The sequence below is a fragment of the Andrographis paniculata genome, unplaced genomic scaffold (assembly GCF_009805555.1).
Source record: "Andrographis paniculata isolate CXL003 unplaced genomic scaffold, ASM980555v1 Contig64END, whole genome shotgun sequence".
Taxonomy (NCBI): Eukaryota; Viridiplantae; Streptophyta; class Magnoliopsida; order Lamiales; family Acanthaceae; genus Andrographis; species Andrographis paniculata.
This window is the reverse complement of record NW_026137600.1, coordinates 1,150,445-1,171,211: the sequence shown is the minus strand read 5'-3', so window position 1 is coordinate 1,171,211 and position 20,767 is coordinate 1,150,445. Positions and strand designations below refer to the sequence as shown.

General features: G+C 35.0%; 3 protein-coding genes across 9 annotated transcripts; all 3 read left to right on the top strand.

Moving 5' to 3' along the window:
• The first annotated feature begins 209 nt into the window (after positions 1-209).
• LOC127261647 (uncharacterized) lies at positions 210-4,452 on the top strand. Its single transcript, XM_051289933.1, has 7 exons — positions 210-622; positions 1,811-1,900; positions 2,143-2,216; positions 2,326-2,430; positions 2,539-3,363; positions 3,453-3,660; positions 3,740-4,452. The coding sequence occupies exons 1-7, from the start codon at positions 352-354 to the stop codon at positions 4,270-4,272; spliced, it is 2,106 nt and encodes a 701-aa protein (XP_051145890.1). The 5' UTR covers positions 210-351; the 3' UTR covers positions 4,273-4,452.
• On the top strand, positions 4,128-10,413 carry LOC127261648 (uncharacterized). Of its 3 annotated transcripts, none has more exons than XM_051289935.1 (6): positions 4,128-4,268; positions 4,569-4,637; positions 4,989-5,134; positions 5,249-5,330; positions 6,511-6,551; positions 9,663-10,413. In XM_051289935.1, the coding sequence occupies exons 2-6, from the start codon at positions 4,616-4,618 to the stop codon at positions 9,753-9,755; spliced, it is 384 nt and encodes a 127-aa protein (XP_051145892.1). In that variant the 5' UTR covers positions 4,128-4,268; positions 4,569-4,615; the 3' UTR covers positions 9,756-10,413. The 3 variants fall into 3 exon arrangements, with proteins under 3 accessions (XP_051145892.1, XP_051145893.1, XP_051145891.1); XM_051289936.1 differs by lacking the exon at positions 9,663-10,413 and adding an exon at positions 6,707-7,873; XM_051289934.1 differs by lacking the exons at positions 4,128-4,268; positions 9,663-10,413 and having other exon boundaries at positions 4,567-4,637; positions 6,511-7,399.
• Positions 10,414-12,532: 2,119 nt separating this feature from the next.
• On the top strand, positions 12,533-20,258 carry LOC127261684 (serine/threonine-protein kinase prp4-like). Of its 5 annotated transcripts, none has more exons than XR_007840954.1 (15): positions 12,533-13,100; positions 13,846-14,663; positions 14,759-14,922; positions 15,313-15,500; positions 15,735-15,803; positions 15,934-16,006; positions 16,357-16,513; positions 16,611-16,902; positions 17,000-17,114; positions 17,204-17,367; positions 17,479-17,553; positions 17,639-18,055; positions 18,377-18,441; positions 18,877-18,945; positions 19,039-20,258. XR_007840954.1 is itself a non-coding variant. In XM_051289983.1 (12 exons), the coding sequence occupies exons 1-12, from the start codon at positions 12,708-12,710 to the stop codon at positions 17,825-17,827; spliced, it is 2,697 nt and encodes an 898-aa protein (XP_051145940.1). In that variant the 5' UTR covers positions 12,533-12,707; the 3' UTR covers positions 17,828-18,199. The 5 variants fall into 5 exon arrangements, 1 of the variants encoding a protein (XP_051145940.1); XR_007840953.1 differs by having other exon boundaries at positions 18,838-18,945; XR_007840955.1 differs by lacking the exon at positions 18,877-18,945.
• Positions 20,259-20,767: the final 509 nt, after the last annotated feature.

Genomic DNA, 20,767 nt, shown 5'->3' with positions numbered 1-20,767 from the left:
CGTCATTTATAATTTGTTATTACCCGTCGGGGGTAAAATAGTAACTTCATATCGGTCGACTGACCGTGCGGCAAACGTGATATAACGTTCGAAACTTCGTGCGACTTTCCTACATATCATCGCGTAATCGCAGCCGTCCATTCAAATCGCGAAACCCTAGGTCTTCGACTATAAATAATCTGAAATCGGACAGGCCTGTTTTTGAAATTCCAAATCGAAAAATTGTGGGGAAAAAAAAAAAAAAAAAGGAAAAGAGGAATCATTGGAACTGATTTTGTGTTGTTCATCAACCTTCTTCATTTTGCTCGTTTGAATTTCAGTTTAATTCCGGCGTTTCGATTGATTTGAGCGATGGAAAATGGTGATTCGACGCCGTTTTATGTGAGTTGGCAAGAGGCGGTGGTGTCGGACGAGAAGGGGCGGCGGGCGGTCCACTATTACCTCAAGCGCAGCGGCGGCGGCAGAGATCTGGTGGTTGTGGGGAAGGTGAAGAGCTCGAAGCATACGTCGTATCGTATCGCTGTCAAAGGTGAAGAATTATTGCGCTTGTTTTCCAGCCGCTTCTGGGTGAAGCCGAGGTCCAGAAGAGAGGTCATCGATTGGCTTAATTCGTGTCTTTCAGGTAATTGTCAATTTTCAAAGAAGTTGGTTTTGGATTCGTTTCCCCATTAAGTCTGAAGCATCTTGCGTGGGGAAGTGGTTTTTCTTCGGGATTTTGAGTTTGCTATTTGAGTTTTTGTTTGGATCTCTTCTTCCTTCTGGTTTCTCGTGAATGAAATCAACGTTTGAGATTGCTTTTGGTTTATATTCCCAAAGTTTTTCTAGGTCCTAGATTGACATGGATCTGCGGCTTGGCAATCTCGTTGTTTGTCTGCTGGAAACTGAGATTTGTTGCAATTTCGTGTGGGTAATTCGTCTTTTGTTTTGCAAGCCAGAAAACTATTCCGATTTCCCAGCTAAATAAACAAAATTTGATTCTTTAACTTATACGAGATTCATCGTCTTGGAGATATGAAATCTAGGCTTTTCCTTGAGAAAAATGTAGCAATATTCTGTTCCTACAATTTATGAGCCGGAAGATCCCCCCGATTCACGACCAAAAAACACAGAATCGATTTTGTTAAAGAAATTTTATGAACTTGGTGATCTGGAGATTTTAATTATCATGGCGCGTGGTGGTTCTTTTTGTATGAGATATATTTTCTTTTCTTTTCTTGTAGATATGCCGGAGGAGATAATAAAATTTTATTTTAGTTACTTTGACGGTCTCGATCTTCTTTTGGGGAGAAATTTCTTGTTCCATGGATGGCAACTTTTTTACACGGGTCGGCGTTGCAGTATTTAAATTTTGTATGATATCTTTGTGTTGTGGTAGATATCTGCTCTCGATTTCTGAAAATTGCTTCTAGATTGACGTCCTTATTCAAGATTATCTGCTTTACCTGAATTCCGGTTCCTAAATTTGGACTTTTTGTCTCAGTGCGCCCGAGGATGTGTTTTGAATGTTCTTGGGGAAGTTCGTATTTGAACTTTATTTTATTTTTAATGGAAATAAGTTTTTATGGATATGTGTATTGAATGGAAAATTATATACGTTCGCAAAGACTTTTCTTGGATTTAGCCGTTTTCTTTGACTACATGAATTCCATTCCTAATTTAAACCTTTTTTCTGTGGTTTCTTGATTTTATTTTTTGTGTGTTATGTGGGAATGCATCTGTTGTGTGTTTTTAGCCTCGTTCCTTTCTACTGTTTTTGGGGATTTTTTTCTTTCTGATAATAGTACCTTTTTCTATCTCGATCGATGTGGAGCCTGCAAGACTGACAATCATATGGGCTGCAGGAATGTTGTATCATTTCTAAGAGCTGCTTTGGAGCTCCGGAAAATCCCATTCATACTAGGTTAACATCTAAAATGATCTCTTAGGACCTTTTACAACTTGTGTTCTGCTCTTGCCTTTCTGCTGTGATGAAGTGCTGGACATAGTTTGCTAGTTTTTTTATTGTCGTTAGCTCTATGAGGTTTCTTGCATGTGCTCGTTGTTCGGATTGCTTCTGCAAATATTTGTAGCCATGTTTTTCAAATATGCTAGTCAGGATTTGTCCTTTGATACGGTGCCTAATTTTTCTGTTATTGGTTTCAGCTGTACCATCTAATGGTTCTCCTGGACAGGTTGGGGATGAGATGGACGGCAAGTTGGGTACTAACGTTATTAAGGTTAGATATACGCTTGTTTTGGATTTCATTATTATCATATATTGTATTCTTACTTTTCTTGTATTGACTTGGTCGCTACTTTGTTTTATTGGAAATTTGATGTCCTCAGACAGATGAGCATAGGAAAGGTATTAAATGGTTAGGTTCACAATGGACATGCCGAAAAAGAAGGAGACATTATCAGTCATTCTGCCGTAATGGTGCTGTAATATCTGTACGTTGCCTCATTCCCTCTCTACATGCTTACAGACGTCACTATTGCTACTTCTAGTTTTCAACTTGTTTTTTTTTAATGCTCATTTTGCTTTTCCACTCATTTCAGGCACATGACTTTGTTTATGTATTGGCTGAAGAAGGCAAACGGCTTGTTGCTTACTTAGATGATTTGTATGAAGACATCAGAGGCAATAAAATGGTTGTGGTACGATGGTTTCACAAACTTGATGAGGTTGGTTTTATTTTGCCTCATAATTATAATGACAGAGAGATTTTCTTTTCTCTTTGTCTTCAAGATCTCAGTATTGAGTGCATAGATGGACTGGCAACTGTCCTCAGTCCCGAGCATTTTGAGAAATTCTATGATGAAGCAACAAGTATGGGGTTGATTCCTTTTATGTGCTGCAAACAGTTTGATAATGATGATGCCTATCCTTTTGATATTACGCGAATTAAGGGTTATTGGAATCAGGAAATATTCAGGAAGAAATTTTCATCAGTTGTAGCTTCTGAAGAGCACCAGAAGTCAAAAAGTTCTGATGAAGCTATTTGGGTTAGACCCCACAAAAAAATTCGTTGGTCGAAAGAATGTGATTTCAAATCACACCATAAAAAAACTTACTCCGAAAATTCTTTACAAGCTTGCCGTGGCAGTTTCTCTCAATCTAAAGGAGGTTTCAAATTTGGCAGCCTTAAAGATTCCCCTGAGGAATCACCACCCATCCAGGATAATGTACCTAAACCTCTACAACCCGAACCCGTACAACCGGTACCATATTTATGTATTGGCTCCCAAATCGAAGTTTTATCACAAGATAGTGGAATCAGAGGTTGCTGGTTCAAGGCATCGATCATCAAAAAGCACAGAGATAAGTTGAAAATACGGTACCTAGATCTGAAGGATGCACTGGACGATTCGAAAGGCCTGGAGGTAAGGACTAAATGTTTGTATTCTCCATTGTTGAGTATTATTATGCTTTTTAGTTATGTATAGCTAATCATTTATCTTTGGTTCCATAGGAGTGGATCTTGGCATCTCGTATTGCCACACCTGATACGTTGGGAATCCGATTACCAAGAAGGACCATGATCAGGCCGGCACCTATAAATGTAGTTTCTAGTTCATTGAAAGTCGGCTGCATTATAGATGCATATTGGAACGATGGATGGTGGGAGGGAATCGTCGTGAGTGTGGAACTTGACAATCGAATGAAAGTATATCTCCCAGGTTCGTATTGTGCGCTTGTGTTCATTTTAACTAGTCGAATTATATACAAAGTGCTAATTAAAGGAAAATGATCGTGCAGGGGAAAAACAAGAGCTTGTATTCTGCTCTAACAATTTGAGACATTCGAAGGAATGGTTTGACAACAAGTGGCATGATCTCAAGGAAAGGCTAGACGTTGTCTCGTCAATTTATGATAAGAAGATTACATCTAATCCCGGAGAAAATTGTGGCCAAATTGCTCAGAGAAAGCCTGATGTCCCTAACCCTCATCGTTTGGCTCACAGGGGGATTCGGATTGTTCGAAAAATGACACAAATTGACATTAAGAAGCCTATCAGAGATCTCTTAAAGGACAGTTTAGTCACTCAGTTGCGATGGAAATCATATAGGAAAAGATTGCAAAGAAAACAACGAACTAACCATAGCCGTAGCCCTATTCAAAAGTTGCATATCGGCACCAGAATTGATGAAAAAACACAGTTGCGGACCTTTGAGAAGTTCTTCGTCAGTTCATCGTTGAAGTTTGACAAAGAGAATTGCAAATACACTAATGATCCTCACTATAGTTCGCCGGCTCTGCCTCCTGTGACAAACTTAGTCATGTCTAGGTGAATGTTTGTGTAGCTCAACAAACATCTGTAAATTCTTGTCGTTGGCTAGTAACCTTGTGTACTATTCGGAGTTGCTTTGTATAAAATAGGTCGCTAATTCCATGTGTGGTTTATTTCAACATTAAACCGCACATAAGACTGCAGTTTTGATAGAGACAAATAACATCTACTTTTTCGTCGACTGGTGTCCTGTTTCTTGATTTCTTCTGAATTTTGATCTACACTTTCTTCGACCAATCCTGTGCTTCTCTTGCATAAATTGCCATACTGATATTTATTATTCTTCTCTTACTACAGGGGCTAGGAACAAGACGAGGCGAGCTGCCCGGAACTGTTTGTGATCCATGTCTCCTTTGAGGCCCAGTGGTAAGTTTAACGAGCTCTTTTGGGAAAAGGGATTACTCCTAAATAGTTTCCATCATTACCTAATCTTAATTAAGACCTGATTAGTTTAGTTTACCTGATATATAGTGTGATTAGTGCTTTTATAGCCTTTAAAGTTACCTTTTCAAATAAATTATACATGAAGAAAGGGAAGGGGGGGTGGGGGTGGGTAGGGGTACTGTGGGGGCTGCTCCCTGGATGATGATGATGGTGAAGCTCAATTACTTTTTTATTTTTTTTACCTAGATTATAACTTCACCATTGGAAGTATATATAGTTAGTATGTGCTGCCAAATCCTTTTAACACACCAAAAATTTGTTGAAAATGAGCAGCCTGTGAACTTCTGTTCTTGAATATTCAGTTGGAGGCGGCCATAGGAAGCACGGCTATGGTGATGAAGAAGGATGTAGCATTGGCAACGGCTGCCTGCCCTGCTCGAACTACCCTAGCTGCTGTCGAATCATTGGCCTTACCTCAGGCGAGCCACTGAGCCATTTCTTTTGCTGGTCTTCTTACAAGCATAACATGAATTTAGATTGTTTTGGTATTAAAGGTCACGGTGTTTTCTTTTTCTGCCGTTATTTGTATACAGGTGCAGGAATTGGTGTTCTTGGCGGACTTCCGGTGCGCGAGGTGCCAGAAGAGGGTGGCTGAGATTATGTCGAAAATGAAAGGTAAAAATTAGCTTGTTTGGTTAGTTTTTTGTCAGTTTTTGCTTTTGGTTGTTTATTTTAGCCTTTTAGGTGAAATAGGTGGTCGAATGTCGGTTTTATATGGAAAATTAGTATATTTTTATTGGGAACGATGGAAAAAAGTTAAAATAAATGGGAAAAGAATTGACTTGAAAATAAGCATGATAAATAAATTTGTTTGTGGGATTGAAATGATGGATAGATAGATATGGCCTTTTTCTTCAGCCATTTGTTTTTTTTGCATCAGTAGGTTTCTGCAAGCTGTAGTGGTGGTGTGGTCCAGGGCCTTTCCCCATTGGATTCCTTAAATTTTTTAGGCATGAAAATAATAACAATAATAATAAAAACATAAATGAATTGATAGATTTGATTAAATTAATTTAAAAAAGGTGACTTTTATGTGATTTGGTTGGGCTGATGATGATGATTCTGTTGGCTACAAACAAAGGGATCCCTCACTAGTGTGTATCATTTTTCTTCACATAATAATTAAGTGACCTGAAGTTGACTACAATCATGGGGATACTTTTCAATCTTATTGCTGTAACTTGGAAGAAGTAAGACACAAATCTTGAAATTTATATATATATATATAATAGTATTGTGGGTGATACTAGAAAAAGTAGTAACAAATTGATTATTATTTTGAAATATATATGTGTGGGTGACACTAGAGAAAATAGTAACACATTGATTATTATTTGTTGAAGTATGAGTAATAAAATTATAAGTGAATAAATGTTTTTTTTTTTTTTATTATTATTGTTATAAATAGATTGTGCATAAGTATATCAGACAACAAAAAAAAAAATAAAAATTTGGCATAATTATAATCGAGGAAGGAGTATACGTTTTATACGGCACAATATATGATTAATTTCAGGCTGAATAAATATTTTATATACAAAACAATATACAAATTTTACAACACATACTTCTTTATAAGATTTCATTTTGTTATTATATATATATATTCATGTATATTTGCTTGCTAGGTCAAATTAATATTATGCTGATTTTCCGCCATATTTCAGGATGTGGATGTTGTGTTTCGGAAAATATTGGATGAATGTGATATATAATATAAAATTAAAATGTTGGAGATGATGGATATGCTATGCTTGGGTTTTTGTTTACTTATCTAATTTGTGTTGTGTCGTAGGAGAGACTCAATCTGTGGTGATTAGTGTTTCGGAGAAGAAGGTAACACTAACACTCATTTGTTGTACATATCCTCCTCCTAAATTGTCGAATTACCGACGCGGTTTGCGCCGAATAGCTTCCCTGTTTCTGTTCCGGTTTCGATATTCCCGGAGTCGAGCTGCTTGCTAACTGAAATACACACTTGTTGATGGTAGGGAATTTGGAGAGAGTAAATGAAGATGTCTATTTGTATGTATACATATATATATGTCTAACGAGCATCGCACCAGTTAGGATCATGACTAGGTCAAATCATTATCATGCTGATCTTACTAAGTCAATATATAATTATTACAGACAACGCATGTTTGACAGTAATTGAGAACAACAATTAAGTCAAATTATTATCGTGCTCATTTGACTAAATCAACACATAATTTCGACAGGCAACATATGTTTGACAATAATTGGTTCTAGCCTAAAGAAGAGGTGAATGTTATATTAGCCAAAGCCAAAATACAAAGGAAAAAGAGGATTGATTTCCCATAATGAATAGGATACAATGTCTTAGAAAATATGTATAATACATGATAAATATAAGAGTCCACAACATATGGTTTTAGTTTTTATATGATATCGACGTCGGATGTGCATGCAAATGGGTGCTTGATAGGCAGGCATTTCAGACATTAATAAATTCTAATCAGATTTTTTTTTTAATGAATTCTATATATTCCTCGTTTTGAGAAAATGTAGTTATCACAAATTAAGTTCGATGGTTCATCTCTACACCAACTTATTATCACAAATGTAGTTATGCCCTTTGTAAATCACCAACTTATTTATTTTTTATTTTTCCTTCCTTCTGCGTCTTCTTACTTCACTTTCTCTCTGCCTACTTCTTTTCTTCCTTCTCTTATCTTAGTCATTTTATCTATTAAAAAAAAATCTAAAAAAAAATATAAATTGTTAAATTAATTTATTCTCCATTTACCAACCTCAAAACCAGTTTCTCTTGGGCGAACTAAACAAGTTCCACAGACGTCACTTGTGTTCTCACTGAATTTGTTCACAACATTGCATCAAAATCTGCCGACTTCGATTTCAATTTTAATTTCTTCGGCGACTTTGGCCTCGACATACAATACGCCACAATTTCCAACGGCTTTCTGCTCGATTTTGACCGGCATCTAAGCGAGGAGTTTAGTGAGAGCTTGATTAACGATTTCACCGACCGTATGAGGTGATTGGGATGATTAGAAGATCTTACCCAGCGTCATAGGTTATTCTAATTGTTGATTCTCTGTTCTCATGGCAGTCGATGTCGCAAAGAAATACAACCTATGTGTTGCGCCAAAATTTGGGGAAGATTAAACAAAAATCAAAATCTCACAATTTTACTATTTTTTTTTTTTTAAAAAAATCTCAATCTCTTATCTTTACCTCACAAATAATAAATTTAAAAATTGACAGATAAAATTTGATGAAGAAGACAATTGATTAAGAAAGAAACAGAGAGAGAAAATAAATTTATTAATATCCGAGGGTATTTTTGTGATATTAGGCAGTAATATATCAATTTCTGCACAAAAATCGCAGCTTGGGCGCGTGAGATTCAATCACTGCTAAATCCTAACGGGAGGGGGATTTTCTGCAACTTTCTAGAAATCGCGAGTAGGTTTTATGGAATTTTCAGAGCACGGGGGGTTTTCAGCAAATTTGGCAAATCACATGGAAATTTTATGCTATTTTGCCTTTTTTTTTTTTTTTTTTTTAGTACCGTAAGGGATGGTCTGGTAGTGTGGGGATTGAACGCATGACTGTAAGGTAATAGGTTCAAACCTCTGACGCCTCAGGTCACCAGTCACACATGGTTAGCTTAGTGCCTGTCGGACCTAGTTTTACGTTTAATCAAAGGCTCCCCGGTGATGTCATCGACATCAGGAACTTTAGACGGTGCAAATTTTGTATGGCAAGTACAATCACTTGAAGGATGGATCCGGCGACCAAGTTTAGAACTTTGTCGACCTTAACTCCACGTTGTTCAAGCATACTATCGAGCTTTTGTGCTTGGACAACCGTCATTGGAAATCCATCGAGAATAAAACCTTTCTAACAATAGGCTTCTTTAGGGTATCATTGATTATTCCAACGACCAAATAATCAGAAATAAGCTCTCCCTTCACCAGACCAAAAAAAAACCCCAAACTCAAGAACAGAGGCTTACGGAACATGAGCGGACAAAAATAACACCACAGACCACAATCGCAAGCCGCCGCCGACGAACACGCTCTTTTCTGCTCGAAAAATGCCAAAACGGGGGAATGGATTTATGCCAAATCTCCACCGTCGAAACAAGATAAAGCACCATAGAAGGATACACCACCAGCCAGAGAGAATCGCACGAGAGAGAGGGTTTAGAGTGAGAAAGTGAGAAAAGATGAAAATGAGAGTTACTCCACGGCTGCCCTCTCCTTCTCTCCCATGATATGAGCAAAAATCAAAAGTAGTCCCATTCAAATTCTATTTTTTCATTTTTAGTCCAATTAAAAAAAAAATTTATTAAAATTAATCCCATTAAAAAATTTATCATTTTTTATCCCACCTTTTAAATTTAACAGAATATGATGATGTGGCTGTAACAAAATCTGAGGTGGCATCCGATTTGAATGCTAAAAACACGGCCGTGTTTATATTATCAATTCTTCTGTAGTGAATAATGCTACAATGTGTTGCAATTGAAATTTCCAACTTATACAACTTCCTATGTTTTTACTTTGTGTGGAACTTGTATAAGTTGGAAATCTCAATTGCAACACATTGTAGAATTATCAACTATAGAATCTGAATATGTTGCAATAACTGAAGCTTTAAAAGAAGTATTGTGGTTAATCCTGCAAAAACCCTGTATTTCATGATAGAACCAAATATATTGACGTACGTTTTCATTTCATACGTGATATTGTATCTAAAAGAATTTTAAAATTAGAAAAGATTCCTTCTGAATATAACCCATCTGATATGGGTACTAAGGTTTTACCTGCAAATAAATTTGTGTTTTGTATGAAATACATACATTGTATCAACCTTTGATTAGCCTTGTACTACTTAGAGTAGTAGGTAGGCTAAGTTAATATTTTTTACTAACATTATGTCTTTTCTTTTATGCAGGTAAACATATGGACGATAATGTACCCCAACCATTTGGATGAAAAATCAGGTGGAGGATTTGTTGGATTTTATAATCCTTTGGATCCACCTTAATTTAAACACAATACACACTCACTAAGCAGCCCAAATGACACTTTGGCCCTGACCCACATCTCAAGCCCATGACCCAAGCCCGAGCCCACGACCCTGACCCACTGGGGCTCCGCGTCCTTCTTCGACCCTGATCCACTAGGGCTCCGCGTCTTTCTTAGACGGTGCGTTGACCGTCCGATCTGGTGATTTGATCTTGGTCGTCCGATGTTGTTTGACCTAAGTATATATATGGAGTGAGAGAGGGGCGAAGTCATTATTCACTCTCATACTTCATCTCTCTAAAAACTCGCCCTCTCTCTAGCCTCTCCCGCTCTCACTCTCACGCGTTTTTCCGGCGACTTTTTGGCGGTTCTACGGCGGTACCTTCCTTCTACTTTTGTGTGGAGCTTCTTTGGCACGTTTACTCTCTGTTTTGTTGTCCGTAGTCGCAAGGGGCTCGTTCAACTTGGTAGACTTGAGGTGGTGTTGTTGTATGCCTCGCTACGTTCTGTGGGGGTTCTTTTTGTCTTGTTTTGTGGGTTTTGGGACAGTGCTCTTTTGTGTAGTCGCTAGTTTGTGTGTTTGTGTCGATTTTGGCTTTTCCGAGTTGGTTAGGGCTGAGTCAAACCAAAACTAGTTCAATATTTTTGTTTTTACTCGATTTCGTAAATAAAACTTTAGATCCTTTCATATTTTTTTTTATAACAATATCCGACGAAGGTAAGACCCTCGTGTAATTTTATATTTGTAAGAGGAAAAAATTTTGTAAATAGTAAAAATTTTTCAAAAGAACATACTCGTAAATTTTTATTTTTGAACTAAAATTTAAACATTTTAATTATATTAGAATTACCGTTGATTTTTCTAGTTTAACTTTATCCACTATACTAAATTTTCAATATATATATTTTTAAAAAATATAACAAAAAAATAAAATTTTAAACCAAAACAGAAAAGTACACGGCCTTATAGAATTAAACCCGACCGTGTGACAATATGGCCATGGGCCGTGTTGTTTCCAGAGCAATTGTCACGTCACAACTTCGTTACGTGCGTCAATAACTTCTGCTTATTTTTTAATGGTGAGACCAAAATTGATTGAAATTGTTTAGAGTGAAATTAAAATTGACGAGGTTTTTATATTGAGACCAAAATTTATAAATTTTGATTATATTGGAATCAAAATTAATTTTTTCCCTAAAAATAATATTCACGAGGGTTGGTATATTTAAGTCTTTATTATATATATTTGAATGAGTTTGTTTTGTTAATAATTTGAAAAGATATATATATATTTTTTATATGAAATATAAAAAATTATATATGTAAAAATAATAAATATATATAACATATTAAAGTTTTTTAATATGTGTTATTTTTAAAAAACAAAAAATCTTTTATTTATAAAGTATATTATACTCCTATTTGTATATATAAATGAGATTTTATGGAATTTGAATTTTAAAATTCTATTCAATCTATGTTTGGTTAAAAGAAAGATGGTGAAATTTAAAATGATGAGATTTAAAAAAGATCCAAAATCCTACAAATAAGGAATTTTTTTTAATCGGATAGCTCTGTTACTTTTAAATCCCGTGTAATTTTAATTTTTACTTTTATATTCTCTTATAAAATAAATAATACTATATTTATAAAAAATAAAAATTAAATAATTTAAAAATTAATTATTATTTAAATTATATATTTAATTAAATTTATATTATTTTTTATGGTATAGTTTTTTTTTTTAAAAATAATAAATAAATTTATTGTTTAAAATTATTATTTATTATAAATTTTATAATTGAATACTATATTTATATAAAATAAAAATTAAATAATTTAAAAATTAATTATTATTTAAATTATATATTTAATTAAATTTATATTATTTTTTATGGTATAGTTTTTTTTTAAAAAAATAATAAATAAATTTATTGTTTAAAATTATTATATTATAAATTTTATTTGAATTATAAAATTATAAGAATGATAATGAGTCGGGTTCAGTTGGAACTGATATTCGTACTAAATATATATTATTAGATCCGAAACTCAAATTGGATTCGATTACACCGGATCTGATCGAAACTATACCCGGTAAGATTGGATTGATCCGAAAAATTCATTTTTTTTTTTACAATTCTTAAATTTTAATTTAAAATTGCACATGTAGTGGACTATATATTAAAATTTATATATTTTATTTAAAAAATATTATAATAAAATAATGAATAAGTTCAACTCAAAAAATATTTTTAACATAATTAAAAAATTAAAAACTATTTTTTCATATGTATAGTTGATATATTATTATATTACTCCGAACATGATCTGGACTTAGACTTAATACTCAAATAATTGGACTCAACTTCAAACAAATAGGTCAGGCTCGGTTGGGTTTCGAGTTTACACGAACCTATTGTCATTCCTATAAAATTATGGATATCTTTTCAATTTATATTAATAATAAATTAGAGGTTTTATTTATCAAAATAAATAAAATTCATAGGAATTATGTTATTTAAAATATAAAAAATTCAAATTCTTCAATTCATATGAAAAACAAACAAAAACCAACCAAACATATCTATATCCTAAATATAATAAATCACATATTGATATTGTAAAATTTCAATTCAAAAAAAAATAAAAATCAAATCCATAAACCAAACAAGTGGGACTTCCTATTGGTACATTTATATTTGGAAATATTTTGATATTTTAGGTAAACAAGGGGCTTAATTGTTGATCATAAATAGTGTAGGGATGTTGTTAGAAATAGGTTTCCGTGTGTGATACGATCCATGTCCATCCACGACTTACATACATACATATGATGATATTAGGCGAATTTGCGTTCAAATCAACGTAATCTTCGTTCTCCTTCCAAACGAAACGATCATCGATTTTTGTGGATTTACTGTTCGCGCGATCGATCACGATTCGATCCTTTTGACTTTGTCATCGCCGATGGCAAGCGAATCAACGCGTCAGAAGAAGCACCACCGCTCCTCCGCCGGTGACGATGCCGAGTCTCGTTCGAAGCGCCGGAAACACCGACATCATCACCATCACCGCCGGCATAGGAGCGATAAAGAAATTGAAGAGGCAACTGTCGTATCCACGAGAGAATCGGAGGTTGAAAAAATTGGTATAATTGATGTTGAAGATAGGAATCTGGGAAATATTGGGGGCGAGAACGGTGGTTCGTTGGGAGAGGTTCTGTTTTCCGGTGGATCGGGATCCCGAGGGATGGGAGATAATGATATGGAAGAAGGAGAGATCGTGGATAATTATCGGGATTTCCATTCGGATGTGGAATCTGGGGAGATTGGGACGAATGGAAACTGTCGCTCTACTATGGTTTGTTCCGATTCTCTATGCAATTGTTTCATCATCGTGATTAATTGGTTTGGCAATGATTCTTGTTTCTTTTAGGGTTAGATGAAGCATTGTTTGTTTTATCTTGTGAGCGAAATTTACTTTTATCTAACAGGAATTGAAATATAGAATCTGTAGAAATACTTTCATTAGACACAGGTGTACATTGTCTGTTCTTGCCTCATATTTTGAAGTAACTTTTGAGATTCTCATTAACTAAGAATGATGTTAAGGATTCCTGCGTGTTTGTTCGATGGTTGTTGAACTGAGTATTTTTGTGAGATTTGTGCATATGATAATATGATATGCTTTACAATACATGATTGCGGGCGGGACAAAGTTCCTCCAGTGTGTTTGTTTTGTGGGCTTGGATCTTGGGTTCTTGGGTTAGTGTTTTAAATAGTAAAAAATTTGAATTTTAATATTTGTTTTGATGCAACATAAATAAGAGTTTGATGTGATATTTTGAATGTAGAATTGATTTTTAGTACACTATATAAAAAAAAAAAAAGGTGTTTTATTTGATGTTTTTAAAGAGAAAGTTTAGTAAATAGTAAAAGTTTTGTAAAACCCTCCAAACAAACACAATGTTGTATGGTCTTTCGAGGAATCTGAAACATGATGACTTCCAATTGATTTTAAGACTGTTAATTTTTGAACTCCTTTAGCATGGTGCTGACTTCTTCTTCTTCTTTGTTTTTTGTCCTATGTATGTTTTCATTTGCAGGGTGTTGGCAATGTTGATGCAGTGGTAGCTCATAAAAGAATAAGGAAATTAGCTGAAGGTGGAATGGGCCGGCGAAGTGGTGAGATTGATCAAGATGTGATATGTAATTCTAATACAAATGGTTATTGTCTGCAGATATCTGACAATAACGTCCTCCATGGAGATGCTGAGAAGACAGGTCAATCCCCCAGCATCATACGAGAGATTTCTGCGGAGGATGACAGGAGAGTTGAAACCTGCAAGGATGGTGTAATGGATAAAGAAAGGAAGTACGGTTCTAGCAGATATATGGATAGAAGAGAAAGGCCTCACGGAAGGGATAGTGATGCGTATGGAAAAGAGAATAGAGATAGAGGAGTTAGAGAGAAAGAAAAGAAAATCGAGGAGATGGCAAGCAACAGGAAAAATAACAAACTTCGAGATGGAGATAGTGAGATGATGAGAGAGAGGTCCAAACACAGAAGCAAGGAAAGAGACATAGATGGCCATTGGGAGAGGGAGAGCAGAAGGGGCAGAGAGAAGGAACGAGATAAAGAAAGGGATTTGGTGAAGGATCGAGACAGAGAGGAGAGATTCCAGGTTATGAGAGGTACAGGAGGGGTTGCAGATGGAAAAAGGGGTACCCCAAATGGGTATGATCTCATAAGCAGGCATAAAAAATATGCCAAACATGAAGTTTATAAAAGAGATGGGGATGATGAAATTCTGCATAGAAGAAATTCTGAAGCACGCCGTAAAGAGAGATCAAGGAGAAGTGATTTAGAAGATTCTTCCCCTAAAAATAAGCAAGATGAAATGGGAAACAATAATATTGGAAGGTACGCGACATAAAAAAATGGTTTGAATTGTTTACATTTTCTTCTCATTCATTGGTTTTTCTTTAGTAGTTAACTTTATGCTTCGGGTATCTCAGAGAAGGCAGCATACAAGAGGACCATGAAGACGAGATTTCAGAGCAACTTGAAGAAGAAGATAAGCTTAAGAAACTTAAAGAGGAAAGCAGGAGACGCACACAAGCTATTCTTGAGAAGTACAAAAATAAACAGCAGCAAAATGAAGCACCGGCACCAGATTTGGGTAAGTGCTTCTGTATGTAAACAACAAATTTTGAAGTTTTTGCTACTGAATTGGTGTGCGAGGACTAAATTAACCTTGGCTTTATCTTCTAATGGCATTTATTCATTATGAGTATGCCCCGTCTAGAAAATTTTCCTTTTCATGATGAGGGGATCAATTTTGAATGTTCCATTCATTTTTAAGTATCATCTGGATCTTATTTACTATTATGGATGAGTTCTTGTTTTAGAGGTTTCAGCCCTTATTCAATTCCATCTTTATTGCTTTCTAGCTGACCTCAAATCCATAGCTCTGATGGCAAAAATTTTACATTTTCATCCCATTTGGTTTGGTGAACCCTTAATTATTTTTTTTCTTTGTTCATTTTATAATTGAATGGCCTTGCACCAGGTGTTCCAGTTAAGCATCAAGTTGGAGAATCCTTTACACAAATGGCATATGGTGAGGTTATACAAGAGAAACATGAAAACCAATTGGAAGGAGAAGATGTTTGTGCCCCTGAGTCATCTGTTTCAGATGGTATTGCTGCTATTCAGATGCCTACTAGAACTGGTGGACTTGGAGAAGGCACCCCTAAGGTATTTATTATTGGCTATTGTTGATTAAAGCACTTTAAATTCACTTGGAAAATGTCTTTTACTTTCTATGTCTTTATATAAGAAAGAGTTGTACATGGGCGCTTTGATGTCGCTTTGATGTCTTCATTATCTTGTACAGTTTACAGGATTCTTTTTTTTTTTTTTTTTTTTTTTTTTTCTTCTCCTAAATATTTTGAGATTGTAATTAACACCCTCCCCTTCCTCATTCTTCAGAGCGAGAGATCCGAAGATATATTTTCTGATGATATCTTTGGAGAATCACCTGCTGAAGTTCGTAAACCGGTCAGTCTCACAATTTCCCTATTTTTTGTCCCACATCTTAAAATAATTTTCTTTCTTATGATGTTAATAACTGCTGCTTGCATTATTATTCTTATTAAAAAGGTTTCTTGTGCATTATATTCTTCTGCAGGGTAAAGGAGATGATCTAGCTATTGCCAAAATTGGGCTACATGACAATTGGGATGATGCAGAAGGTTACTACGGTAGGCACACATTCCTTATCTTTCTTCTGATTATATATAAGACCTTGTCCATGAATTTTCATGCTCCTCCCTCACTTTGCTGAAAACACTTTACACTTGTCGTACGTAGGGCTGTTCTTGTTTGTATTTATTTCTCTATTTATTTGCATTGTAATTGTTAGGTTGATGTGCATCTGTTTCAAGATTTGTTTAGATTGGTGGGAATAAAACATGTACACCATTGAACCTTAGACCCCTGCGATGAGCGTGATTTCATCTCGCCCCTTTATCCATTCAAGGAAAATAGTTTTGTCTCTTTATAAGCCTAATTTCTGAATTTGCTAATAATCCTCTTCTGATGTTACTATCAGGATATCGATTTGGAGAAATACTTGCAGGCCGGTATGAAATAATTGCTGCCCAAGGTAAAGGTGTTTTTTCTACGGTTGTACGTGCCAAGAATCTCAGAGCGAAATCTGGTGACCCAAATGAAGTGGCAATTAAGATCATACGCAATAATAAAACAATGTGAGCAATGACGACTCTTATGTTTTTGTTTTCTTGTATGTTAGATCAATGGCTCCTGTAGCCCATGGTTTATGATATATTTTTCTCTTTCTTATAGGTACAAGGCAGGTATGGAAGAATTGATTATATTAAAGAAGTTAGTTGGGGCGGATCCTGAGGACAGGCGGCACTGCGTTCGTTTTCTTTCAACCTTCAAGTATCGAAATCATCTTTGTCTAGTTTTTGAATCTCTTAATATGAATTTACGAGAAGTTCTCAAGAAATTTGGTCGTAATATTGGTCTGAAGCTAACTGCTGTACGGGCATACGCTAAGCAGCTCTTCGTTGCATTGAAACATCTGAAGAACTGTGGCATTCTTCATTGCGATATAAAGCCTGATAACATATTGGTATGTGGCCTGAATCCTTTTCCTTTTTTGGCTATTGTAATTTTTCATGGTATTTTGATTTCCTTAAGTAATCATTCTGCAACCCTTTTTGTTTCAGGTCAATGAAGCCAAAAATGTGTTGAAGCTTTGTGACTTGGGCAGTGCCATGTTTGCGGGTAAAAATGAAATCACACCTTACCTTGTCAGCCGATTTTATCGTGCTCCTGAGATCAGTAAGTATTTCTTTATTTTGTATTTTATAATTGCTTCTCTCTCAAAAAATTGGGTGGGCTAACTGTAGTGTTTTATTGTTCCATCTTAGTTCTTGGCCTTCCCTATGACCATCCCTTGGATGTTTGGTCAGTTGGATGTTGCTTGTTTGAGCTTTACACCGGGAAGGTTCTCTTTCCTGGTGCTACTAATAATGATATGCTTCGTCTTCACATGGAATTGAAAGGTCCTTTTCCCAAAAAGATGCTCCGAAAGGTATGAATTAAACTTTATTAACTTACCTAGACTGTTCCTGTTTAAATTATGGTCTTTATTGTTTATATATGGTATTTATTAATCATGCACTCGCACCCTACTATATGGCAGGGAGCATTTACTGATCAACACTTCGATCACGATTTAAATTTTCTTGCAACAGAGGATGATTCTGTCTCAAAGAAGGTATTAATATTATTATTATTATTATTTGGATCCATGGATTGAGCATTTTTTGTTGATTTTTTTTCTTTTTCTTTTTCTTGTGCAGATAATACGGAGACTGATTGTAAATGTCAAGCCAAAAGATTTTGGCTCATTGATTTCTGCATCTCCTGGTGAGGATCTGAAAATGGTAGCTCATTTCAAAGATCTTATGGAAAAAATATTCATCTTGGATCCGGACAAGAGGTTGAATGTATCACAGGCCTTGAATCATCCTTTCATCACTGACAAGTGAATCACGGTCATGTTGATCCTATAACTACGGAAACGGCTGATGCCTTAGAAACTCACACATTTGGTACCATCTCAATATTGATTTATCTAATGATTGGGCATTTGTCTTTGTCTTCTCTCTCGGGGCAAGGAGTATGGTGTGGCCGATGAGCTTGGTCGAAGGTCTGGAGATCTTTGAGGGAGGCAAGTGATGGAGAATGCTTACCGTGGACTGTTTACTGTTTCGATTGTAAGAAACTCACTGAAGGCGTGTTCCCCTTTATGTGTATTAATAATATATAATGGTGACAATCACGAGAATAAAATTAGGTCTTGTTTTAATGTTATTTCTATTTTCTTGTACATGCTGAACATAATGCCAAGGGTTAGCTCAGGTCTCTCCATACATGCATATATATATATATATAGGTCTACACATGAATCTTCTACCTTGTTATTATTACTCTTCTTGGCCATTCACAAGTTGGTGAAGATTCTCTGTTTACTCTTATTTTCCACTATGGGCCTGGGGTCTCATACTCTCGTGAATCTAATCTGATCTTTCATTCAGGAAATCTAGCCGTGCTGTGAGGAAACCATTCAGTGGTTTAGATGATTAAAGGCACTTTGAAGAAGGTACCTTGGTCTGTTTCTTAGGACTTTATGTATGGAACCTTTGAGAATGCTAAAAGTTTTAAACCTAAGCTACTTGAATGTTTTCTAGAATCATCTGCCATGACCTCGATGGTGGTTACCTTTTTTTCAAAGTTTTTAGCATTTGGTGATTTACTATTCTTACACTGCTTAACTTGCTTATTGTTCTTCTATAATTGATATATATATATATATATTTATCTAAGCTATATTAGACCCCAAATGTCTTGTTTACAAAAAATCTAATACTCACTTGTGATTTAGTAGTTATCTATTGCAGTCGTTATGTGCATTATGCTCTGTGATTTGGGTTCAAGTTCTACATTTGCATCTTTCTTTTGAATTGGTTTTACAATGCTGTTTTGATTTTTCATTAAGTTTTCAATGTGCCTGATCCATGGTTTGGTTGTTCATGAGGATAATTATGCCGTGGAGACTGGAGAAGTTTGGATACTGTTAAGAAGTTTGGAAAGAGTTTCATAAGTGGTTAAGATATTCTTTATTATTTTCGCATGGATATTAATTCACCCCCAAACAATTATCGGAACTAGTCATGACCTGTACCTTTTGCATCTGCAGGGTTGTGCAGTCTCACTTCTATGATTCTGGTGAGTGAGTACTCCCTATTTCTCTTATTGTTTTTTAGTCGATATATCAGATTGCAAGCTGCTACATTGATGCTAAGATCCCTTTTTTTTTTTTTCGAAAAGAACCATGGAATGAATAATTGTTATCCTTGTGCAATTTTCTATTAAACTTGCAGTTGGTTTACTAGGCGATTTCTTTTTGATTTTTGGTTTAAATAGTGGGTTGGGTGTGATTTTTTGTGAGACAGGTATTTTTATAGGAGTCGTGAGGCTTGCATGGTAAAAAACTGAAAAATAGTATAATAATAAAAGAGAACACTTTTACGGAAACCTTTGGTCACACTTTGGCATAGTGTCTACTTGGGGTATCATCCTAAACCCCTATAGACCCGTAAATAAAGGGCAAAAATATCGTGCTTGAAAGTTGATTAAAATGATTCAACAAAGTGTATTGTTGAATGCAACTTATAACTGAAAAAGGAGCATTACAGTTCTTACTTTTATGGTCGTCTGCCTTTAAAGGTAGTTAACAGTGGTGACAAATGACAGTTTCGGGTAGAGATAGAAAAGATTTCTCAGAAAAAACATAACATTAGTAACAAATTAGACGTGTATTTATAGGCGAATTTTATAGATGCTTAGCAACATATTGTGGTGGTGTGATGAAATCCCTCCTCGTTCACTTAAAATAGAAATTTTGATTTCATCATGTAATCTTTACAAGGATGCCCACCCTGGAAATGACTATTTCTGCGCATCTAAAAGTTTGATGTTGTCCCATGAATTAATTCCGGTTCCTCTACTCTAACCTTAACTGTAGATTTTTTTATTTTTTTTTCCTGTTATTAAGAAACATGCTGTTTTTCAATCCGTAGTGATGTTTTGATTACAAAGTTACACACTAAAATGGGTTTCTGATCTGTGTCCCCGTTCTTGAACTTGTTTTCGGTGATTGTTTTAATTTCTGTTTGTACGCTTGAGAGGCGATCATTTAATTAGATGCCAATGTATCACGAATCAATCCTCTCCCGGAGACAGGTAAATCTTGTTATTGAGATTGGTTTCAAAACAGTAACAAGTTATGTCTGGTTTTGAATACTCGTGATTACATTATTTATCGATCAAAAAAGCAAATGGTAGGCAAGGATATTACTTAATGTTATTTTGCATGCCTTCCTTTCTATGATTAATATGAAATATTATTATTGTGTTTGTGTTGTCTAGAATGAATTGTGTGGTGTGGTGTGTTTCATGTAGTGTAAGTATTACTTAAATATTAAATCAGAATTCTAATTGCTTTTTAAGATTAGTAGTCTTTTATTTTATCGAAGTGATTGATTAGTTCTTGAGTGTATGTTTAGATTGTTGATAGTTTTATTATAGATGATCAGTGTTTTATGTGTTTGTACTCGCATACTTATGCCTATAATTAATATTAATAAAGCCAGTGCGTAAATGAATATCTTGAATAAAATTTAGTATCATGTTTTACTTTGAAGGTATATATATATATATATATATATATGTATTAATTGTATTTGATAATATAAAAACTGCAACCTCCGGCGGGCTCCAAAGGTTTCATTAAATATTAATTGTTATATAAAAAACGTAGTACAAATTAAAAAAAATGGGTCTCATTGAATATTAATTGTTATATGAAAACATAGTATAATAATGACGCAAAAAGATAAATGAAATCGAATTAAAATATCGAGACC